Here is a 22244-nt window from a genome sequence, read left to right on the forward strand (position 1 = left end):
CTCACAGTGTCACTACCTCCCCTCAGTGTGATCACCTCCCCTCAGTGTGATCACCTCCCCTCACAGTGTGGCCGCCTCCCCTCTCACAGTGTTACCACCTCCCCTCTTACAGTGTGACCACCTCCCCTCTCACAGTGTGACTACCTCCCCTCTCACAGTGTGACCACCTCCATCACAGTGTGACCACCTCCCCTCACAGTGTGACTACCTTCCCTTAGTGTGACCATCTCCCCTCTCACAATGTGGCCACCTCCCCTCTCACAGTGTGGCCACCTCCCCTCACACAGTGTGACCACCTCCCCTCTCACAGTGTGACTCCCTCCCCTCTCACAGTATGACTCCCTCCCCTCAGTGTGACCACCTCCCCTCTCAGTGTGACCATCTCCCCTCACAATGTGATTACTTTTTCTTTCACAGCATGATCACCTCCCCTCAGTGTGACCATCTCCCCTCTCACAGTGTGACCACCTCCCCTCTCAGTGTGACCACCTCCCCTCTCAGTGTGACCACCTCCCCTTTCACAATGTGATTACTTTTTCTCTCAGCGTGACCACCTCCCCTCAGTGTGACCACCTACCCTCATGCAGCGTGACCACTTTTTCTCTCAGTGTGACCACCTCCCCTCAGTGTGACCACTTCCCCTCACACAATGTGATCACTTTTTCTCTCATAGTGTGAATCCCACCCCTCTCAGTGTGACTACCTCCTCTCAGTAGTGTGACCATCTCCCTTCACACAGTGTGACCACCCCTTCCTCCCCTCATTACCCTTATGAATTCAACTTCTTTAGATTCCACATGTAAGTGAGATCATGCAGTATTTGTCTTTCTGTACCTGATTTTTTTTTTTTTTAAGACAAGGTCTCACTCTGTTGCCCAGACTGGAGTGCAGCGGGACAATCTCGGCTCACCACAACCTCTGCCTCCTGGGTGCAAGCAATTCTCCTGCCTCAGCCTCCCGAGTAGCTGGGATTACAGGTGCACACCACTACCGCCTGGCTAATTTTTGTATTTTTAGTAGAGACGAGGTTTCACCATGTTGGCAAGGCTGCTCTTGAACTCCTGACCTCAAATGATCCACCTGCCTCGGCCTCCCAAAGTGCTGGGGTTACAGGCCACCGTGCCCGGCCGTACTTAGCATAATGTCCTCCAGTTTCATCCATGTTGTTGAAAATGACAGAACAGAACTTCCTTTTTTTAAGGCTGAATAGTATTCCATTGTGCATATATACCATAATTTCTTTACCATTCATCTGCTGATGAACACTTAGGTTCAATTCGTGTCCTGGCTATTTTGAATAGGCTGCAACAGGCATAAGAATGCAGATATTTCTTTGATACACTGATTTCATTTCTTTGTTTTTTTTTTTTTTTTTTTTTGAGACGGAGTCTCGCTCTGTCGCCCAGGCTGGAGTGCAGTGGCTGGATCTCAGTTCACTGCAAGCTCCGCCTCCCAGGTTCACGCCATTCTCCGGCCTCAGCCTCCTGAGTAGCTGGGACTACAGGCACCCACCACCTCGCCCGGCTAGTTTTTTGTATTTTTTAGTAGAGACGGGGTTTCACCGTGTTAGCCAGGATGGTCTCGATCTCCTGACCTCGTGAGCCACCCGTCTCGGCCTCCCAAAGTGCTGGGATTACAGGCTTGAGCCACCGCGCCCGGCCCTGATTTCATTTCTTTTGGATACATACCCAAAAGTGAGATTGCTGGATCATATGTAATTCTATTTTTAGTTTTCTGAGGAACCTCCACATTGTTTTCCAAAATGGCTGAACCAATCTCCATTACCACCAACAGTGAACAAGAATTCCCTTTTCTCCACATCCTTGCCAACCTTTTATCTATAACAGCCATACTAACAAGGGTGAGGTGGTAGCTCACTGTGGTTTTATTTTGCATTTCCCTGATGATACATGAGGTTGATCCTTTTTAAAATATATCTTTTGGTCACAGTAAGTCCTCATAGCGTCCTAGAAACTGTAACTTTATGTGAGATAACATGTATCAAAACAAATTTTACCATAGGCTAATTGATAAGAACAAGAGTGAAGTTCCGACAGCATATTTCTGGTCACAAAAACATCACCAAACTTCTAAATAAAGATCAAAAACACTTCTAATATTAAACACTAAAATAATTGTGGGCTATAATACATTTAAGAAAGATTAACATAAACAAGTAAGGTAATTATTTACCGAATTATTTCAGTTCTGGGTGGTGAGTTGCTGCAGCTTATCCTGGCAGCTCAGGTCACAAAGCGGGAACCCATGATGAACAGGACCCTTCCCATCACAGGGTACATTCCCACCCACATCCGCACCCACACTCACGCACACTGGGACCATTTAGACATGCTAATTAACCTTTTGTGTCTGGCTCTTTTCACTTAGCGTGGTGTTTTGTTTTTTTCTGATCTTTGAACTCCAGTGGACCTCGTGAAAACCCACAATGCACACAAACATGGGCAGAACATGCAAACTCCACAGACAGTGGCCCAGGAATGACTTTCTTTTCCTCATCAATGTTACAGTGAAAGGATGTTATTTGAGGACCTACCACATGTATTCTTTTGAGAAGTGTCTATTCAGGTCCTTTGCTTGTGTTTATATCAGGCCATTTGTTTTCCTGTCAGTGAGTTGTGTGAGTTCCCTATATATTTTGGATATTAGCTAAAATTGGATATCATACATCAAATCAGATGTATGATTTGGAAATATTTTCTCCCAGTCTGTGAGCTGTCTCTTCGCTCTGTTGTTTTCTTTGCTGTGCAGACGCTTTTACATTTGATGTAGACCCACTTGTCTGTTTTTGCTTTTGTTGCCTGTGCTTTTGGTGTCACATCCAAAAAAATCCTTTCTGAGACCAATGTCAAGAACTATTTCTCCTATGTTCTCTTCTAGAAGTTATACAGTTTCCGGTCTTATGTTTAAGTCTTCACTCCATTTTGAATTGATTTTTCTGTATGGGCTGAGAGAAGAGTCCAATTTCATTCTTCTGCATGTAGATATCCAGTTTTTCTAATACCATTTATTGAAGGGACTGTCCTTTCCCCATTGTATGTTCTTGCCACTTCTGTCAAAAATCAATTGACTGTAAATGTGTAGGTTTATTTATGACTTTGTATCCTGTCCCACTGGTACATTTATCTGTTTTTATGGCAGTACCATGCTGATATGGTTTGGCTCTGTGTCCCCACCCAAATCTCATTTCGATTTGTAATCCCCATGTGTCTGTCAAATGACAGAGGTGTTTGGATCATGGGGGCGAACTATGCTGAGAACTATGCTGTTCTCCTGATAGTGAGTGAGTTCTCATGAGATCTGATGGTTATAAGTGTTTGGAAGTTCCTCCTTTGCTCTTCTCATGCTCCTGCCACCTTGTGAAGAAGGTGCTTGCTTCCCCTTCCACCATGATTGTAAGTTTCCTGAGGCTTCCCTGGCCATATGGAACTGTGAGTCAATTAAATCTCTTTCCTTCATAAATTACTCAGTCTCAGTTCTTTATAACAGTGTGAAAATGGACTAATACACATGCTGTTTTGATTACTATAGTTTTGAAATATACTTTGAGATCAGGTAGTGTTATGCCTCCAGTTTTTGTTTGTTTGTTTTTTCTCAAGATTGTATTGGCTATTTGTGGGTCTTTTGTGGTTCCATATGATTTTTAAGATTGTCTTTTCTGTTTCTGTGAAAAATGACATTGGCATTTTGATAGGAATTGCATTGAATCTGCAGATTGCTTTGGGTAGTATGGACATTTTAACAATATGAATTCTTCTAATCCATGAACACATGATATCTTTCCATTTATTTGTGTTGGCTTCAATATTTTTCATCAATGTTTTATAGCTCTCATTATACAGATCTTTTAACTCCTTGGTTAAAAACTCCTAAGTATTTTTTTATGCTTTGTAAATGGAATTGCTTTCTTAATTTCTTTTTCAGATAGTTTATTGTTAGTGTATATCAACATTATTATTATTTTTTTCTAGACGGAATCTCACTCAGACTAGAGTACAGTGGCATGATTTTGGCTCACTGCAACCTCCGCCTCCTGGGTTCAAGAGATTGTCCTGCCTCAGCCTCCTGAGTAGTTGGGATTACAGGTACCTGCCACCATGTCTGGCTAATTTTTTTTATTTTTAGTAGAGATGGGGTTTCACCACGTTGGCCAGGCTGGTCTTGAACTCCCGACCTCAGGTGATCCGGCTGCCTTGGCCTCCCAAGGTGCTGGGATTACAGGTGTGAGCCACCGTGTCTAGCCAACACTACTGACTTTTGTATGTTGGTTTTGTATCCTGCAACTTTACTGAACTCACTTACCAGTTCTACCAGTTTTTTTTGTGGAGTGTTTAAGGATTTTATGTATATAAGATCACGTCATCAGCAAACAGAGACAATTTCACCTCTTCCTGTCCTAGCTGGCTGCTTTTTACTTCTTCTTTTTCCCTAATTGCTCTGGCTAGGACTTCTAGTCCTATGATTAATAGAAGTGGCAAGAGTGGGCATCCTTGTCTTGTTCCTGATCTTAGAGGAAAAGCTTTCAACTTTTCACCACTGAGAATGATGTTACCTGTGGGCTTGTCCCCGGCCTTTATTGTGTTCAGGAACATTCCTTTTATACCTGATTGTTGAGAGGTTTTTTTTTTTTTAATCATGAAAGGATGCAAATTTTATCAAATGCTTTCTCTGCCTTCTAGCATAATGTTTTGAGGTTCATGTGCTTTGTATCAGTACCTCATTTCTCTTCATGGCTGAATACTATTCCATTGTGTGGCTAGACCACATTTGTTTATCCGTTGATATGTTGATGGAGATTTGGGTTGTTTCCTCCTTCTGGCTATTCTAACCAGTGCTGCTTTGAAGATTCTTGTACAAGCGATCATTAGAATACCTCATTCAATTCTTTGTTTGTTTCTTTTGTTTTTTTGAGAAGGAGTCTTGTTCTGTCACCCAGGTTGGAGTAAAGTGATGTGATCTCAGCTTATTGCAACATCTACGTCCTGGGTTCAAGCAATTCTCCTGCCCCAGCCTCCTGAGTAGGTAGGACTACTGGTGTGCACCACCACGTCCGGCTAAGTTTTGTATTTTTAGTAGAGATGTGGTTTCATTACATTGGCCAGGCTGGTCTTGAACTCCTGACCTCAGATCTGCCCACCTCAGCCTCCCACAGTGCTGGGATTACAGGTGTTAGCCACCACTTCCGGCCTCAGTTCTGTTGGATATATATTTAGAAGTGCAATTGCTGAGTCATATGGTAATTCTGTGTGTAACTTTTTGAGGAACCATCAAAACATTTTCTATAGCAGGTGTAATTTTACATTCCCACCAGCAATTCAGTTCCCATTTTCCCTACATCCTTACTATTTCCCCCCTTGTTTTGTATTATAGCCATCCTAGTGGATGTAAAGTGCTATCTCATTATGGTTCTGATTTGCATTTCCCTAATAATTATTGATGCTGAACATATTTTCATGTAAATAGGTTTACTTCTGGACTCTGAATTTTATTCAATTGATCTGTAGATCTATTCTCATGCAAGTACCACACTGTCTTGGTTACTGTGGCTTTGTAGTAAGAAAATGTGAGTTCTTCAACTTTGTTCCTTTTTTCCTCCAAGATAGTTTTGGCTATTTGGAGTCCCTTCCATTTCCATAGGAACTTAGGACTTGCATTTCTTTTTAAAAATGCCCTTGGAATTTTGATAGGATTGTACTGAATTGTAGATTGTTTTGGGTGGTATTGCCATCCTAACAGTATAAAGTCTTCAAATGCATGAACACAGATGTTGTCCCATTTATTTAGGTAGTCATTCACTTCTTTCAAAAATGTTTTGTAGTTTTCAGTGTATAAGCCTTGCCCTATTTTGGTTAAATTTATTCCCAAGTATTTTATTCTTTTTAATGCTATTATAATTGTTTTCTTAATTTCATTTTCAAATTATTAACTGCTAACATGGTTTGGATGTTTTGTCCCCTTCAACTCTCATGCTGAAATGGGATCCCCAATGCTGGAAGTGGGATCTGGAAGAGGTGTTTGGGTCTTGGGGAGGATCCCTCATGAATGGCTTGCTACTGTCCTCGTGGTAATGAGTGAGTTCTCACTCTGAGTTCACGCTAGATCTGGTTGTTTAAAAGAACCTGGCACCACTTCCCTCTCTCTTTTGCTCCCTCTCTTGCCATGTGATACACTGTCTCCCCCCTTCACCTTCCATCATGATTGGAAATTTCCTGAGGCCCTCACCAGAAGCAGATGCCAGTACATGTACTTCATGTACAGCCTGCAGAACCGTGAGCCAAATCTCTTTTCTTTATAAATTACCCAGTCTCAGGTGTTCTTCTAAAGCAATGCAAACAGATTAATACAACTGCTAATGCAGACAATGGATTATTGTGTGTTGATTTCATATTCTGCAACTTTGCTGATTTCATTTCTTAGCTCTAATAGTTATTTTTTGGATTCTTTAGGATCACATCACCTGAGAATGGAGATAGTTTTACTTCTTCCTTTCCAATGTGGATGTCTTTTATACTTTTTTTCTTGCCTGATTGCTCTGGCTAGAACTTCCAAAACCGTGCTGAATATAAGTGGTGAAAGCAGGCATCCTTGTCTTATTCCAGATCTCAGGGATAAGAATTCAGGTTTCAGCAATTCATTATTGAGTGTGATGTTATCTGTGGGTTTTTCATATACATCCTTTATCAGATTGGAGACATTCCCTTCTATTGACAGTTTTTTTTTTTGTCAAATGCTTTTTCTGCACCAATTGAGATGATAGTGGTTTTTTCCCCTTTGTTCTTTTTTTTTTTTTATGGAGTCTCACTCTATTGCCCAGGCTAGAGTGCAGTGGCCCAATCTTGGCTCACTGCAACCTTTACCTGCTGGGTTCAAGAGATTCTCCTGCCTCAGCCTTGTGAGTGGCTGAGATTACAGGTGTGTGCCACCATGCTTGGCTAATTTTTTTTGTATTTTTACTAGAGACAGGGTTTCATCATCTTGGTCAGGCTGGTCTCAAACTCCTGATCTCAAATGATCTGCTCGCCTTGGCCTTCCAAAGTGCTGGGATTATAGGCATGACCCACTGCGCCGAGCCTCCCCTTTGTTCTATTAAAGTGGTGTATTACATTGATTCATTTTTATATGTTGAACTACCCTTACGTTCCTGGGGTAAATCTCACTAGCTGGGTGTTTAGTCCTTTAATATGCTGCTGGATTTGGTTTGCTAATAATCTGCTGGCTATTTTTGCTTCTAAATTTAAAAGGGGTGTTGGTCTGTAAGTTTTCTTTTCTTGCAGTGTCTTTGTCTAGCTTTGGTATTAGGGTAATGCTGATCTCACTGAATAGTTCCAACCTCTTCTGTTTTTTGGAAGAGTTCAAGAGAATTGTTGTTAATTCTTTAAATGTTTGATAGAATTCACTAGCGAAGCCATCTGGTCTTGGGCTTTTCTTTGTGTGAGGTTTTTGATTATCAATTCAAGGTCTTTACTTGTTATAGCTCTGTTGAGATTTTCTATTTCTTCTTGTGTCAGTTTTTAGTTTGTTCATTTCTTTTTTTTTTTTTTTGAGACAGAGTCTTGCTTTGTCGCCCAGGCTGGAGTGCAATGGCATGATTTCGGCTCATTGAAACCTCCGCCTCCCAGGTTCAAGTGATTCTCCTGCCTCAGCCTCCTGAGTAGCTGGGGTTACAGGCAAGTGCCACCATGCTGGGCTAATTTTTGTATTGTTAGTAGAGACGGGGTTTCACCATGTTGGTCAGATTGATCTCGAACTCCTGACCTCATGATCGGCCCACCTTGGCCTCCCAAAGTGCTGAGATTACAGCCGTGAGCCACTGCGCCCAGCTTAGTTTGTTCATTTCTAATAATTTGTCCATTTCATCTAGGTTATGTAATTGGTTGGCAAATAATTATTCATGGCGTTTTCTCATAATCCTTTTTTATTTCTGTAAGGTTGACAGTAACGTCCCCACTTCTATTTCGACTTTAGTAATCTGAGTCTTTTTTCTTAGTCAGTCTAGCTAAAGGTTTATCAATTTGGTTGATCTTTTCAAAGAACTAACTTTTGGTTTTATTGATTTTCTCTATTTTCTTATTCTCTATTTCATTTATCTCTGTTCTAATCCTTATTATTTCTTTTCTTCTGCTGGCATTAGGCTTAGTTTGGTTTTCTTTTCCTAGTTCCTCAAGTTATAAAATCAGGTTCCTGATTTGAGTTCTTTTTATGTAGGCACTTATAGCTTTAAATTCTGTTTTCTTTGGATCTCATAAATGTTGGTATGTTGTATCTTAGTTTTCATTCATCTATAAGCATTTCTAATATCCCTTTTTTATTTCTTTTATGATGCACTGGTTGCTTAAGAATGTGTTATTTAACTTCCACAAATTTGTGAATTTTTCCAATCTTCCTTCTGTTACTGATTTCCAGCTTCATTCCATTGTGGTTGGAGAATATACTTTGTATGATTTTAATCTGTTAAAATGTATTGGCACTTGTTTTGTGGCCTAACATATGGCCTATCCTGGAGAATGTTTTGTGTGCACTTGAGAAGAATGTGCATTCTACTGTTGAACAGAGAATTTCATCCATGACTGTTGGGTCCACTAGGCTTATAGTGCTATTGAAGTCATCTATTTCCTTATTGATTTTCTATCTGGTTGTTCTAGTCATTATTGAAAGTAAGATACAGAAGTCTGCATTATTATTTTAGAACTATTTCTTCTTTCAATTCTGCTTTTATTCATGTATTTTGGGGTTCTTTTGTTAAGTGAATATATGGTTAGAATTGTTATATCTTTCCTAAAGGATTTTGAAGGATCATTTTGACTGAATAAAATTTCACCTTGGTCAGTGATGCTGTGGCTTTGCCTGCAGCTAAATAATGCAGTGCCAGTGTTCCTCTCTTTACCTCCACAAGAGCATTCACGATATCTTGGAATGAGTTTGCTTTTTAAAAATAAATGTTATATTCTTTTTTTTTTTTTGAGACGGAGTTTTGCTCTTGTCACCCAGGCTGCAGTGCAATGGTACAATCTGGGCTCACTGCAAACTCCACCTCCCAGGTTCAAGCAATTCTCCTGCCTCAGCCTCCCGAGTTGCTGGGACTACAGCCACCTGCCACCATGCCCAGCTAATTTTTGTATTTTTAGTAGAGACGGGGTTTCACCATGTTGGCCAGACTGGTCTCGAACCCCTGACCTCAGGCGATCCACCTGCCTCGGCCTCCCAAAGTGCTAGGATTACAGGCGTGAGCCACGGAGTTTCACTCTTGTCTCCCAGGCTGGACTGAAGTGGCGCATCTCAGCACACTGCAACCTCCGCCTCCTGAGTTCAAGAGAGGCTCCTGCCTCAGTCTCCCGAGTAGCTGGGATTATAGGCACCTGCCACCATGCCTGAACAATTTTTTGTATTTTTAGTAGAGACTGGATTTCACCATGTAGGCCAGGCTAGTCTCGAACTGCTGACCTCAGGTGACCCACCTGCCTCATCCTCCCAGAGTGCTTTACACTCTGGGATTACAAGCATGAGCCACTGCACCCGGCCCATGTTATAATGATTTTAATCTTCATTACAGATGACTTCTAACAACATTCATAGATAATAGATAGGTAATAGTCTTTTCTTACTTTCTTTACATGTGGAAGGAGAAGAAAATTGATATACCAAGCTCTAGGATATCATAGTTAATGGGATTGAACTTCTGTACTTCCCAGAAGACAAGGTAGAAAGTGAAATAAAATGGGTTACATCATTTGAATATTTTTAAAAAATTTAATTTTAATTATTATGAGTACATAATAATTGCATATATTTATGGAGTACATGTGATATTTTGATACAGGCATACAATGTGTAATGATCAAATCAGGGTAAATGGAGTATCCGTCACCTCAAGCATTTACCATTTCTTTGTGTTAGAAACATTCCAATTCCACTCTTTTAGTTATCTTAGAACATAAAATAAATTAGTGTTAACTATAGTCACCCTATTGTGTTACCAAATACTAGATCTTATTCATCCTATCTAACTGTATTTTTGTACTCATTAACCATCCCCGCTTTATCCACCCTCTCCTTGCCACCCTTCACAGCCTCTGGTGCCCATCATTCTACTATCTCCAAGAGTTCAATTTTTTTTTAAGCTTCCACACATGTGTGAGAACATACAATATTTGTCTTTCTGTGTCTGGGATATTTTACTTAGCATAATGTCCTCCAGTTCCATCCATGTTGTTGCAAATGACAGGATTTCCTTATTTTTATGGCTGGGTAATATTCCATTGTCTATATAGACCACATTTTTTTAAATCCATTCATTTGTTGGATGCTTAGGTTAATCCCCTACCTTGGCTATTGTGAGTAGTGCTGCGATAAACATGAGTGTGTAGGTATCCCTTCGATATACTGATTTCCTTTCTTTTGGATATACACCCAGCAGTGGGATTGCTGGGTCGTATGGCAGCTCTATTTTTAGCTTTTTGAGGAACCTCCAAACTGTTCTCCATAGTGGCTGTACTAATTTTCACTGCCACCAACAGTGTGCGAGGGCTCCCTTTTCTCCACATCCTCGCCAGCATTTGTTATTGCCTGTCTTTTGGATAAAAGCCATTGTAACTGGGGTGAGATGATATCTCGCTGCAGTTTTGAGTTTTATTTCTCTGACGATTAGTGATGTTAAGCATTTTTCATATACCTGTTGGCCATTTGTACCTCATTTCAATATCTGAGAAAAATTACTATTATTCTTCAGTGCAGGCTATTCACTTTATTTTCCTAGTACCAAACTCTTCGGTGAAATTCCCGCATATCTGCTCATGTGGCGGTCATTTCCCCAGCAGCCCGTCTCCACTGTCACCTCTGCGGCTGCTCACGGTGGCTGGCACTCCCTGGACCCCTCTTCTGTGCCATCGCACATTTCCCCTCTGCTACTCCTCCACAGCTCTCTGAGGTGGGAACGGCTGGCCCCATTTCTGCAGGAATGGGGGGGTCTGGCCGAGGCCACATTGCGTAGTCCAGCTGAGCGAGGCAGACACCACTCTACCCATCACCACTTCCTGTGGCCTTTCCCACTTGACAAACGAAATGCTGAAAATAAAACAGTCCTCCAATGGAGGTATTTTTCTTCCAGAGGTTTCATTTTCTGGAAATCTACAAGACCCACAAGAATGGCTGGAGGGCCTTTAGTGTGTGTCTTGGGCAAATGTCTGTGGCCACTTCTGATCTGCTGCCTGGGCCTGCTGTCCACACTGAGTTCATTCATAGCAAACGGGTCCACAGCAAATATCTCTACACAGGTCAAAGTTTGAGGGTATCTCAGTGAGTTGTATGAAAAGTGGTGGATGCCTTGGGCTTGACAGTTTCCGTGACTTCCCTTTTAAGCTTTAAGACTAAAACCCACCGGCTTTGTGCACAATGTTAACTGAAGAGCTCAACTCTGGGGTTAAGAAAGATGGAGGCACAGAGTTTTGATGGGATCACTTGGAAACGAAGGGCCGTTTACTGTAGGGGCAGTTGGAAGCTACAGATGACATTCTGCGAGGAAGGAAGGTGTCTCAGGAGCTGAACATTCAGTGAGCCCCAGGTTTACAACTCGGGTTCAGGTTTCCACTTAGGAAACCTGCAGCCCTGGATGAAGTGCAGGGCCCTGTTTGGCCTGCAGCGCCTTTAATGGATTCCATCAGCACATGCACGCCTTCAGCAGCCTCTGACCTGGGCATTCAGCCACCCAGCCCTCCACTTTCCTCAGTTGCATTTACCTGCTGGATCCCAAGTCACTGCTGTTTGGTTTGAACTTTAAACCTGGGTTTCCCAATCTAAGCCTGCTTCAGATTAGGAAATGATTTACATTTCCCAGCCGGACCCTGGGAGTGAAACTGAAAGTGGGGGCACTGAGGAGAAGGTCCCAGGATACCCACTTCGGCTCCGTATGGTTCAGTAACCATGTTCCCATCTTTGGGGTGAGACACCCTGGAATGTGAAGCTTGCTGTGTCACCATGGAGCTGATTTAAAATCTCTAAGCTGGTCGGGCGCAGTGGCTCATGCCTGTAATTCCAGCATTTGGGGAGGCCGAGGTGGGTGGATCACCTGAGGTCAGGAGTTCAAGACCAGCCTGGCCAATATGGTGAAACCCTGTCTCTCCAAAAATATAAAAATTAGTTGGGCATGGTGGTGGGTGCCTGTAATCCCAGCTACTTGGGAGGCTGACGCAGGAGAATCGCTTGAACCTGAGAGGCAGAGGTTGCAATGAGCTGAGATCGTGCCATTGCACTCCAGCCTGCACAACAGAGGGAGACTCTGTCTCAAAAACAAAACAAAACAAACAAACAAAAAAACCCCAAAAATCCCCACCCCTCTAAATGTCAGTTTCTTCACTGGGAAAGTCAAGATGATAACAGTGGCTCCTCTACCCTCCTTAAATCACAGCAAGAGCTGGGATTAAGTGGGGAGCACACTGGGAACGGGGTGTGTGCTCTCTAGCGCTGCCGTGCAATAAGGCGTGTGGGCGCTCCCAGGTAGAAGTGACAATGGAGACGTGGGAGCTGCCCGTATAGATGGTAAAAGGAGGTGGAAGCTAACCCAGGCCCCAGCCCCTTGACTGAGTGAAGCGGGGTAGAGCCAGGTTGGAGATTCAACCACGCACTGAGCACAGCTGTTAACGTTCCACAGTTCTGCTAGAGACTCTCGTATTGAAAGAAATATTTTAACTTAAAGTTTCACAAATACCTCATTATTTATACTGCAGAGTCAAATTTCATGCTGAGCACAGAGCCCTTGGGCTATGCAGCCTGATGTCCAGTTAATTCTGCAGTATTTTGAGAAGGAAGTTCTGGTTATAAAAGGAGTGTGCTTTTGAGGCACACTGGATGGCTTCCCTGTACATCTTTAAAACAACACACACACACATGTTCCGCAAATGGCTGGCAAACACAGGCAGAAACTAAAGGAATGCAACCTTCGTTCTTGAGGGCAAGTAGATGCAACTCAGATTCAGTTTTCTGCCAGCACTCTGAGCTGATCAGAAAAATACAGTTCCTTGTAAAAAGGAAAAAGAAATTTGCCCCCTATAAAAAGATTTAAATAAAATCACTTTCCCTGAAATATCACAGTCTGCATTTACATGCTCCTCAGTTTGCTTATATGAGATACAGTTGTTTTGAAAAATAAAACCATAAAATGGGAATGTAGGGAAAAGTCTAAATGATCAACAGCTATCAGCTGCTTATAATTTGCAAGGAATAATCCACATATCCATTAATCACTCTTACCTCCTTGGAGGCTAAGATTTGGCGTAACTCTTTCCTGAGATCAATAAAACGATCGTGGAACAGGGCCAGGCACCACGGCTCGGTGAAGTAGCTGGTAAGCACAGAAGAGACTCAGTGAGCTGGCAACCCTCTCATTATCACTAATAAAGTATTTACCTGCTTTTTTGCCTTTATAAATTACAGTTCTGGCCTCATTGCAATCGTTTGCTCATAAAATGTCTTGTGGAACAGCCTGACCAATCAATTTTTTAAATGGATGTTCCTGCTGTAAGGCCAGGTCCCATAATTACATTTAAAGTGGTTTAATTCAGAGCTGGGGCAAGACCCAGTGAAGAATCCTGATTTTATCAGAATTTAAAAGCCTGAAGACTTGTAAAGAACGGTGTCTCCATTATCTGCCCTCGTTTGAGAAAAACAGATTGCAAGATTAACTGCTGCATAAATAAATCAAATTTGGGTAGACAATAACACAAATGTTGTTCATCATTAAGGTTTCTGGATTAATAATGGCCAGAGAAACAGGCTGCGTTGCTGCTGCAACATGCTGTTCGCACGGTCGCATCGATGCTGAATTGAATCTCTTGTAGGAGAGCTGTATTTTTTGGTGTTCAGATTTGCTAACTTTTCACTGAAAGTTGAAATGCTTTCTTATATGGAGAATAATAAGATTATCCTTTATTTAATTGGAAAATTTGATGCATTTTTGGAATAACCAAGAACTCTTATTGGTATTTTAACTCTTACTTTAAGTGTCTTGGAACAGGGAACTTAACTGCTTCAGGGTCAAAGCCATGTCGCTCAGCTGGGCTTTGCTCTCCTCTGGATGTGAGCTAGCTGTCCTTATTACTGTTTATAGATGTTGTGTGTGTGCACAGGGGAAGGAAAAACCTGGTGTCCCCACGTGGATGGGCACCTTCTGTTTTCCAAGACAAAAAGTTCTTAGGGATGGAGGTAAAGTGTCCCAGAGGCCACGGGGGCACTAGAGGACAGACACAATGCCGAGAGTCTGTGTTAGGGACAACCTGGCACTCGGCGGTATGAGGCCTTGCCCTGCACCCACTTGCTGGACCGGAAGACGGCATCAGTTCCTGATGACTCGCCCGCGTAGCTGTTCGGGTGATATGTTCATCCAGCTGTTAACACACCGTCTTTCCTCAGCAGCTGAAATCCCTCGTTTGTTTCTGTGGCACCATCAGAGCTCCCACCCCCTTGGTTTTGGGGGTCTACGGCTGCCTCTGTCTGGTGGTGGAACTGCCACTGCTTTCCTCACTTCCAGTGCCACCTGTTCCAACAACCCAGGTGCTCTCGGGCCATGCTCCCCACCCAGCGCCTTTACTACTCTGCCCTCTGTGCTGCCTGCTGGGGACCCGTCATCGTCTGCTTCAGAGAGGGAGTTCTGTGAAGTCCCACTTCCCTTGGGAGCCCACTGTGGCCTGTCACGAGCTCTGGCCCTCCATCTAAACACCCGGGTTCCCACAGCCTTGTCATACAGAATAGCGTCACTGCCCTAAAAAGCCGTCTATGCTCTGCCTACTCACCCTCTCTCCTTCCCTCCCTCTGAACCCCTGGCAAATTAATTTTGGAGGAACTTGAATTGTATTAGAGAAAATGGGGGCTATGTAACAATTTTTGTAAAACATTAAAAAAAATCCTAGTGTCCAGGTTTTATTTCAGAAATAGAGTGGTGTTCTCCCAACCACACACCACCACACATCACACTTGCCAGCAACTCTAAAGGGAATGGATTCGCGACTTGAGGCTGTGCGCTCCGGGTGCCCACGGTGGCTGGCCCAGGGATAGGCCTTGGGGCCCAAGCTGCTGGCAGAGACCTGCATGGTGAGGGCAGGGCTCAGGCCCGGCTGCTTTCCCATATCCAAGGACAACTTTAGCACCAGCTACAGGCTCCCAGGTGAGGGTGGCCAAGAGGGGTGAGGGTGTCTGGGATCCTGTGGGCTTCCTAAAATCATCCTACAGCAGTAGCATGGCAGCTTTCATCATTCAAATGGGAAAAGCTCTGAATTTAACCAAACCTATTTTACAGTTGATCATAATGTTGAGTCAAATGAAGGTGGTTTCCTTTTGATACAAGAATGTTAGGAGGAAATTCTGCTTTAAGAAAAGTTTTAGGAACCAGGTATGATGTGTCATGCCTGCAATCCCAGCACTTTGGGAGGCCAAGGTGGGAGGATCACTTGAGGCCAGGAGTTCAAGACCAGCCTGGACAGCATAGTGAGACCCCCATCTCTACAAAAAATAAAAAAATTTAAAAAATTAGCCAGATGTGGTGACACATGCCTGTGGTCCCAGCTACTAGGGAGGCTGAGATTGGAGGATCACTTGAGCCCAGGAGTTTGAGGCTGCAGTGAGCTGTGCTCTCCAGCCTACTGCACTCCAGCCTAGGTGACAGAGTGAGACCCCGTCTCCAAAAAAATAAAAATAAAGGTTCTAGACCTCCCCCAGGTTGAACGATTTCTACACTTTAGGCTCCTTCTGTATCCATAGGAAGGAGAGAAGCGTCTTGGATCCTGGCGAAGCTTAGGGCCAGGTTTCCGCCAGGTACTATGGTGCCATCAGCATTCGTGATGAGCTTTCGGGAAATTTGTATTTCCATGAATATTGCGAATTTTAAAAACAAAAACTATTAACTTTTTTTCCCCAATTTATATTCAAAAGGGGAAGACTACTAGGAGCGATGTAGTACCCCACACAGCCTGCCATCTAGAAATCTTCGGGAGAGGGGGCCAGGTATGCACATGGCCCCAACGTGCTTTTTAAGGGGCTGTGTGCATTTGGGTGTCAATGCCACAAAAATCATTTTTGCACAGCTGTGAGAAAAAAGTTACACCTTTTGAAGACTGAAATAGAAGACCTTACTGTCTCTGTTCATGCTGCCAATGGCCAGCCTGGTTTATTCGGGAGGACTTAAATTCCCCATCACTTCTGCAAATAATACCCTTTTCCAAGAAGCCCTGGGAGATTTTGACTTGCGGAACTGAATTAACCATTTCTGGTCGATATAGTCCGATCGTTAAGCAATTGACTAAATGTCTCCAGAGGTCATCCTCGCCCGCTCATCCAGGCAGTTCCATCGACAGACTCATAAATGGAGTGGGGATGTGAAGGCCGGCTTGGCCATCGGACACGCTGAAGGCCGAGGAAAGCCGATCAACACGACACACTGGGAGAAGTTGTAGGAAAAAGTCCAGCACATCTACGGGGAAAGAGAAGTGGTAAAGGTGTCCTTTAAAGGCCGGGATCTCAACTCCAAGGCCAAGGCCTTCCTGGCCAGCAGGAAAGGAGTGCTGTGACTGCAGGTGTGCCTTTTCCAGCACTGGCATGGCGTGGCAGGGCGCACTGAACTACGCACCAGGTGGCAAAGAGGAGGCGGGTGGCAGGGAAGAAACACATCACTTTTTCCAAGATTTTTTTTTTAATAAAAAGCATTCTAATTTTCTCTTGGCATGAAAAAAAAAAAGTTTCTGCTTTTAGAGCTGTTCACAGGCTCCCCAAGCTGCCACTCATGCCTGCAGAGAGGGCTGCTGGAAAGTCAGGAGTCGCTTTTTTCCGGGCAGGCAGCTGCCACCAGGGAGACCTGCGGGTTTCCTTAGAGAATGATGCTCTCGCTTGTACATGTCCTTTCCAGCATGGCGGAGGGCAGACTGTTCTCCTTCTAAGATGCCTGCCTGAACGTCAAGCTCAGCCATGAGTCTCAGTCTTGTGATACGAGAGGATAGAGCGTAGCTAGTGGGGCTTGCCTCTCTATGAAGCAGCCTGTGTCATGTCTCCATTCGATACACAGAAGGTAGGCAGTGATAAATATCATGGTAGCAAACAGATACCCAAGGCCAGGTATGATATACAGATGCATCTACTTTGGCCTGAATAACATTTGGAATTTGAGTTTTAGGCCTTTCTTTGATGAGTCAGATTAGGCAATGCTGTGTCCTCGTTTTTGTGTGGCAGCCATCAGCTCAGTTGCCGAGGATGCCCTCCATGGTTCGTCCTTGCTTTCCCACCAGCCTGGCCAAAATTGCTCCTCTCCATGGGTCACAGCAGGCATCTGGGTGTGCCAAGCCTGGCAAGAGGTCTGGGTGAGAGGGAGGCAGGATTGTGAACATGTTTCCTAAAGCCCCTTTGCCCCATGACCTCTTCCATGGTGGGATGTCTGCTAAGAACACTAGAAATATGTCCTAGCTTTCTTTTCTCTTCTATCCATCCATCCATCCATCCATCCATCCACCTACCCATCTATCTATCCATCCATTTATCTGTCCACCCATCTATCCATCTATCCATCCATCCATCCATCCATTTATCCATCCACCCATCTATCTATCCATCCATTTATCTGCCCACCCATCTATCCATCCATCCATCCATCCATCCATCCATCCATCCATCCATCCATCCATCCTAACAGGTCTAGTGAGGCCTTCCTAAACCCTGTTTCCTTATTTCCAGTGGCTGCTTTCCTCTGGTCCTCTTCCTCTGCTGCATCACTCCACCCTTCAGTGAACATCCCTTCCTTCCCTGTGCTTCCATGTAGACTCTTCTCTGTCCCAGGTGTGTTCAGAGCTTCTGACATTAACGGTTGCAAAATGGCAGGGAAGGAGAAGACCTAGGGTTCAATTCTTTGCCATGAATAGAATATGGCCCTCACGCCTGTGTCAAACATGTGATGGGCACTGAGGGTACCACGGTGAGAGAAAGCCCCTGCCCCCAGAAATGCAAACATGGTGGGTAGGGGTGGGGAATATCAGAGCGCACATGGTGGGTGGGGGTGGGGAATGTCAGAGCTGCTTATGATGGCCTGGCATGGCAGGGCTGCAGAGGGGTGCACGCTGGGGAGGTGGAGGCTGGAGTGGGCTTGGCGAGGCCTGGCACTGTGGCCTTCTTGAGCTCTTTGTCCTCTTTGTCCTCTCAGCAGCTTTATCCCTAGGCTACCTCTTGGGCTAGTGTTTGCCAAACTTCAATCACTTGGGAATCAATCGTTTTCTGTGTCACTACATTACTGAATACTTCCAAATTTTCTTTAAAAATTTTTGTTTAGAGACACCGTTTTACTTTGTCACCCAGGTTGGAATACAGTGGCACAATCATAGCTCACTGCAGCCTCAAACTCCTGGGCTTAAGTGATCCTCCCGCCTCAGCCTCTCAAACAGCTGGGACTATAGGTGCACACCATCACACCTGGCTAATTTTCTATTTGGTTTCTTTTAGAAACGGGCTTTGCCATGTTGCCTAGGTTGGTCTCAAACTCCTAGCCTCAAGTAATCCTCCCAAGTAGCTAGGATTACAGGCATGAGCCACCAGGCCTGGCCCAAAATTTTCTTTACATTGATTTGTCTTTTAAAAAAACCTGAAATAATTACTTTTGTCTTGTCCTAAGTAATGATATCTATGAAATCACGGGTTTGACGTGCTTGTTATGTTTTATTCTAATTCCTGCCAGAACGAATCCATCATTAGTAAGATGTGGCTGTGCTGCCTAAGCTATCCTGCTGGTAGTAAGCACCTGGTGGGTGCTTACTACACCCTGGGAGGCATCCTGTTCTATTACAGCTTCATGCTGGAGACACACTTAGATTCATCTGGGGATGCAAACCCACAGACTCTGTTACACGCAATTTCTGTGCATTATCTCATTTCATCCTAATTCTAATCCTAGAAAGTGGGACATGTTGGCCCATTTTACAGATGAAGACATAGATTCAGAGAGCTTAAATGAGTTGCCCAAGGTCACAGAGTTAATAAGTGGCTGAACTAGGTCCTACCCATAGTTCTGTGTGACCCATGCTCTGAACAACTGTGCAACCAAATCCCATTTCCTTATGCTTTTTCCTGAGTCTCTCTAGCAACTCTCTTAATCACCCCAGTTTCCCAAGCATCCCCTACATTAGCTAGGATTAGAAATGATTGAAATTACAGAAAGTTTCAAAGTAACTGTGACTTTCAAAAGGCAGAAGTGTATTTTTTCATGTAAAGAAGGTCTAGATGGGGAGTTTAGGGCTGCCAGGGTGGTTCCATGGACATCAGAGCACAGTACATTCACAGGGGCCTTGGCCTCATGATTCAAAATGGCTGCTGAGCTCCAGCCATCACATGGTTCTGGGATGAAGTATGGGAAAAAAAGGACTCATCTCCTTTCTTCTAAGGAGAGTTCCTGGAAGTTTCACAAAGCACTTCCATTTATATCTTATTGGCCAATGGTTGGTCATATGACTTTCTTGGTTGCATGGGAGGCTGAGAACCAGTCATTTATTTTAGATATGATGTACTTCCCTATAAATCAGAATTCTGTTCCTGAAGGGGAGAGAATGGATGTTTTATCAGCTGTGATACCCCAAAGACTCGACAGCCTCTATTTTTAACAAAAATCTTTTCTTAAATTTATGAAAATTGGGAGATGTTTTTGGTTGAAGTTTACAGAACTAGAACATGTTTCTCACTCTAGACTCCAACTACTCCAAAACTGAACACTCTGGGGAAAAAAAATCCACAGAATATTTTCCACAGGCGACTTCTACCTCCAAGCCAGCGGGAAAGTCCCGGTGTCCTCAGAGTCCTACATGTTCCCGTCTGGCCCGACCTGGCTTAACCGCAAAGAACAGGCACAATTTGCATTCACACTGTCAGGCAGGGTTATGACCATTTATTCTACTCATGAAAGAATGTAAATGCAGGCATTTCAGTACAATTTTCAAAAATAAGAATAGGAACAAGTATTTCTAGTTATTCCTGGGTTTGCTTGGAAGTGAGACCCCGTGACACGAGCAGACACAACCCTGATGCCCTGCAACAAAAAATCCTGAAGACCGAAATGGAAATCTGACTGAAGAGTTCCTTGGGTTCAGCCTGAGTTTGCAAGAATCTGTATCCAGTCAATTTTTTGATTGCTTTGAGGCAGATCTAGAAAGGTAAGATTAATGATTTTGAAAGCAAAACCAACGAGTTATTTGATGGCCAGTTGTAATTGTCACACGCTCTGATCTATACAACAGAAAATTCAGCAGCCTCGAAATATAATTTGGCTGTGGTTTCCTTGTCACAACGCAGAGCTGGCCTCAGATGTTTCCTGCTCTACAGAAAAATGGCTTACAATTCATTGGCACTAAGACCGAAATTCTAATCTTCAGCAGAAATCAGCTATTTTCTGACTGGCTTGTAAAAATCCTCTTTCTTAATGCTACAGAGCAGTGTTTTGCCAAAGATCCTGGTTTACCTGGGAATTCAGAAGCTAACATTGCGGCCACATGCAGCGGCTTATGCCTGTAATGCCAGCACTTTGGGAGACCGAGGCAGGCAGATCACTGGAGGTCAGGAGTTCAAGACCAGCCTGGCCAACATGGCGAAACCCCGTCTCTACAAAAAATATAAAAATTAGCAGGGCATGGTGGTGCATGCCTGAAGTCCCAGCTACTTGGGAGGCTGAGGCAGGAGAATTGCTTGAATCCTGGAGGCAGAGGTTGCAGTGAGCTGAGATTGTGCCACTGCTCTCTAGCCTGGGCGACAGAGCAAGACTTTGTTTGTTTAATTAAAAAAAAAAAAAAAAAAGAAGAAGCTAACATTGCTTAACACTGGGTGCCTCCCACACCCTGGGCTCCCTTGCCTGGCAGCACTAGTGCTGGGAGGCACTGCTTTGCAAGGCTTTCTCTGCTCCAAATGCATGGTTTGCCTCTGCTGGAGGCCACTGGGACCGGCATGATGTGTGTTGTCTGTGAGCTGAACACCCAGAGCTGTCTCAGAGGGAAATCCTGACTAGCCCACAGGCCCCACGACCTCCCCTGCTGAGGGAAGGAGGCTGTGCTCTCTTGCAAGCACAAGTTTTCCTTTAGGTCCTTTGGTGTCTATAAGAACATGGAATCTGACCTTCTGTGCCTTCATCAGGTCACATTTGCTCCGGACAGGACCAGAAATTCCCTGCCACCCTTGCACCCAGAGTCTTAGTTTTCAGAAAGTTGAAGAATTACCTGAAGGATCTATCTGCTGTCCGTTTGTTTTTCTGAATCCCAGATACTCAGCCCAGGAACAGCTTAGAAGATGGAATATATTAATTCATGAATTACGAATCTAGCCAGTGCTAACACTTCTCTCCTTGCTCTGATCTCTAAGGAGTGGGAAGCCACACGTGTGGGCTGAGTTGGTGATCCATTCTCAGGATGCAAGTTGACTAAACAAAGACTGATGCTTGCGTTGGTGGTCTCTCCATCTCAACTCAGATTCGTGTTGCTGACCCGGCCTCAGTTTCCCATTTACTGTCCTTTTTCTTTTTACCCCAGCTCTGCTGCTTGTCAGCTTGTGCAATCTAGAGCTAGTTAGCTTTAGTTTCTCTCAGCCTCAGTCTTCTTAGCTGTAAAATGGGGATAATGATGGCCCTTCATTGCAAGAGTTAGTATCAGAATTCAAGGAGACACTCCAGGTAAAAGATTTGGCATTATGCCTGGCACAGGGCAGAGGCTCCATATCAATAATTATTACTGTTATTGTTCTTAATCATCCTATTGCATATATTTGTGTAGGCTGCCTCAAATCCTTTCTGGTGTGAATCAGAAACTAAAATACGAAAATACTTTTTTGTTTGCTGCTTAAATTCAAAGAAAGTCTTTCTTTGGCATAACTGCAGTTTTTCTCCTCAGGGAATGCTTTTCCTCCATTCAAAAGTACTGCATAAACTAATTTGCCTGCCATTTTATACAGCAGTAAAGGTAAGAGGACATCGTAACTAGCCTTCATGAAGTTTTGTCTTTCACTGAAGAATTATGCGGAAATAGGCCAGGTACGGTGGCTCATGCCTGTAATCCCAGTGCTGTGGGAAGCTGAAGTGGGAGGATTGAGGACAGGAGCTTGAGACCAGTCTGGGCAACATAGTGAGACCCTTGTCTCTACAAAAATTAAAAAATAAAAATTAGCTGGGCGTGGTGGTACATGCCTGTAGTCCTAGCTATTTGGGAGGCAGAGGCAGGAGGATCACTTGAGCCCAGGAG

At 43.9% G+C, this 22244-nt stretch overlaps 1 protein-coding gene across 2 annotated transcripts in view; it reads right to left on the minus strand.

Annotated features, from left to right (window-relative positions):
* CFAP61 (cilia and flagella associated protein 61) overlaps positions 1–22244 on the minus strand; it is a 290588-nt gene that overhangs the window by 3098 nt on the left and 265246 nt on the right. For both annotated transcript variants that reach the window (NM_001193937.3, XM_028827214.2), the window contains 1 exon segment: positions 13261–13351. In NM_001193937.3, the coding sequence (NP_001180866.1) occupies positions 13261–13351 (91 nt within the window).

This window comes from Macaca mulatta, chromosome 10, assembly GCF_049350105.2.
Source record: "Macaca mulatta isolate MMU2019108-1 chromosome 10, T2T-MMU8v2.0, whole genome shotgun sequence".
Taxonomy (NCBI): Eukaryota; Metazoa; Chordata; class Mammalia; order Primates; family Cercopithecidae; genus Macaca; species Macaca mulatta.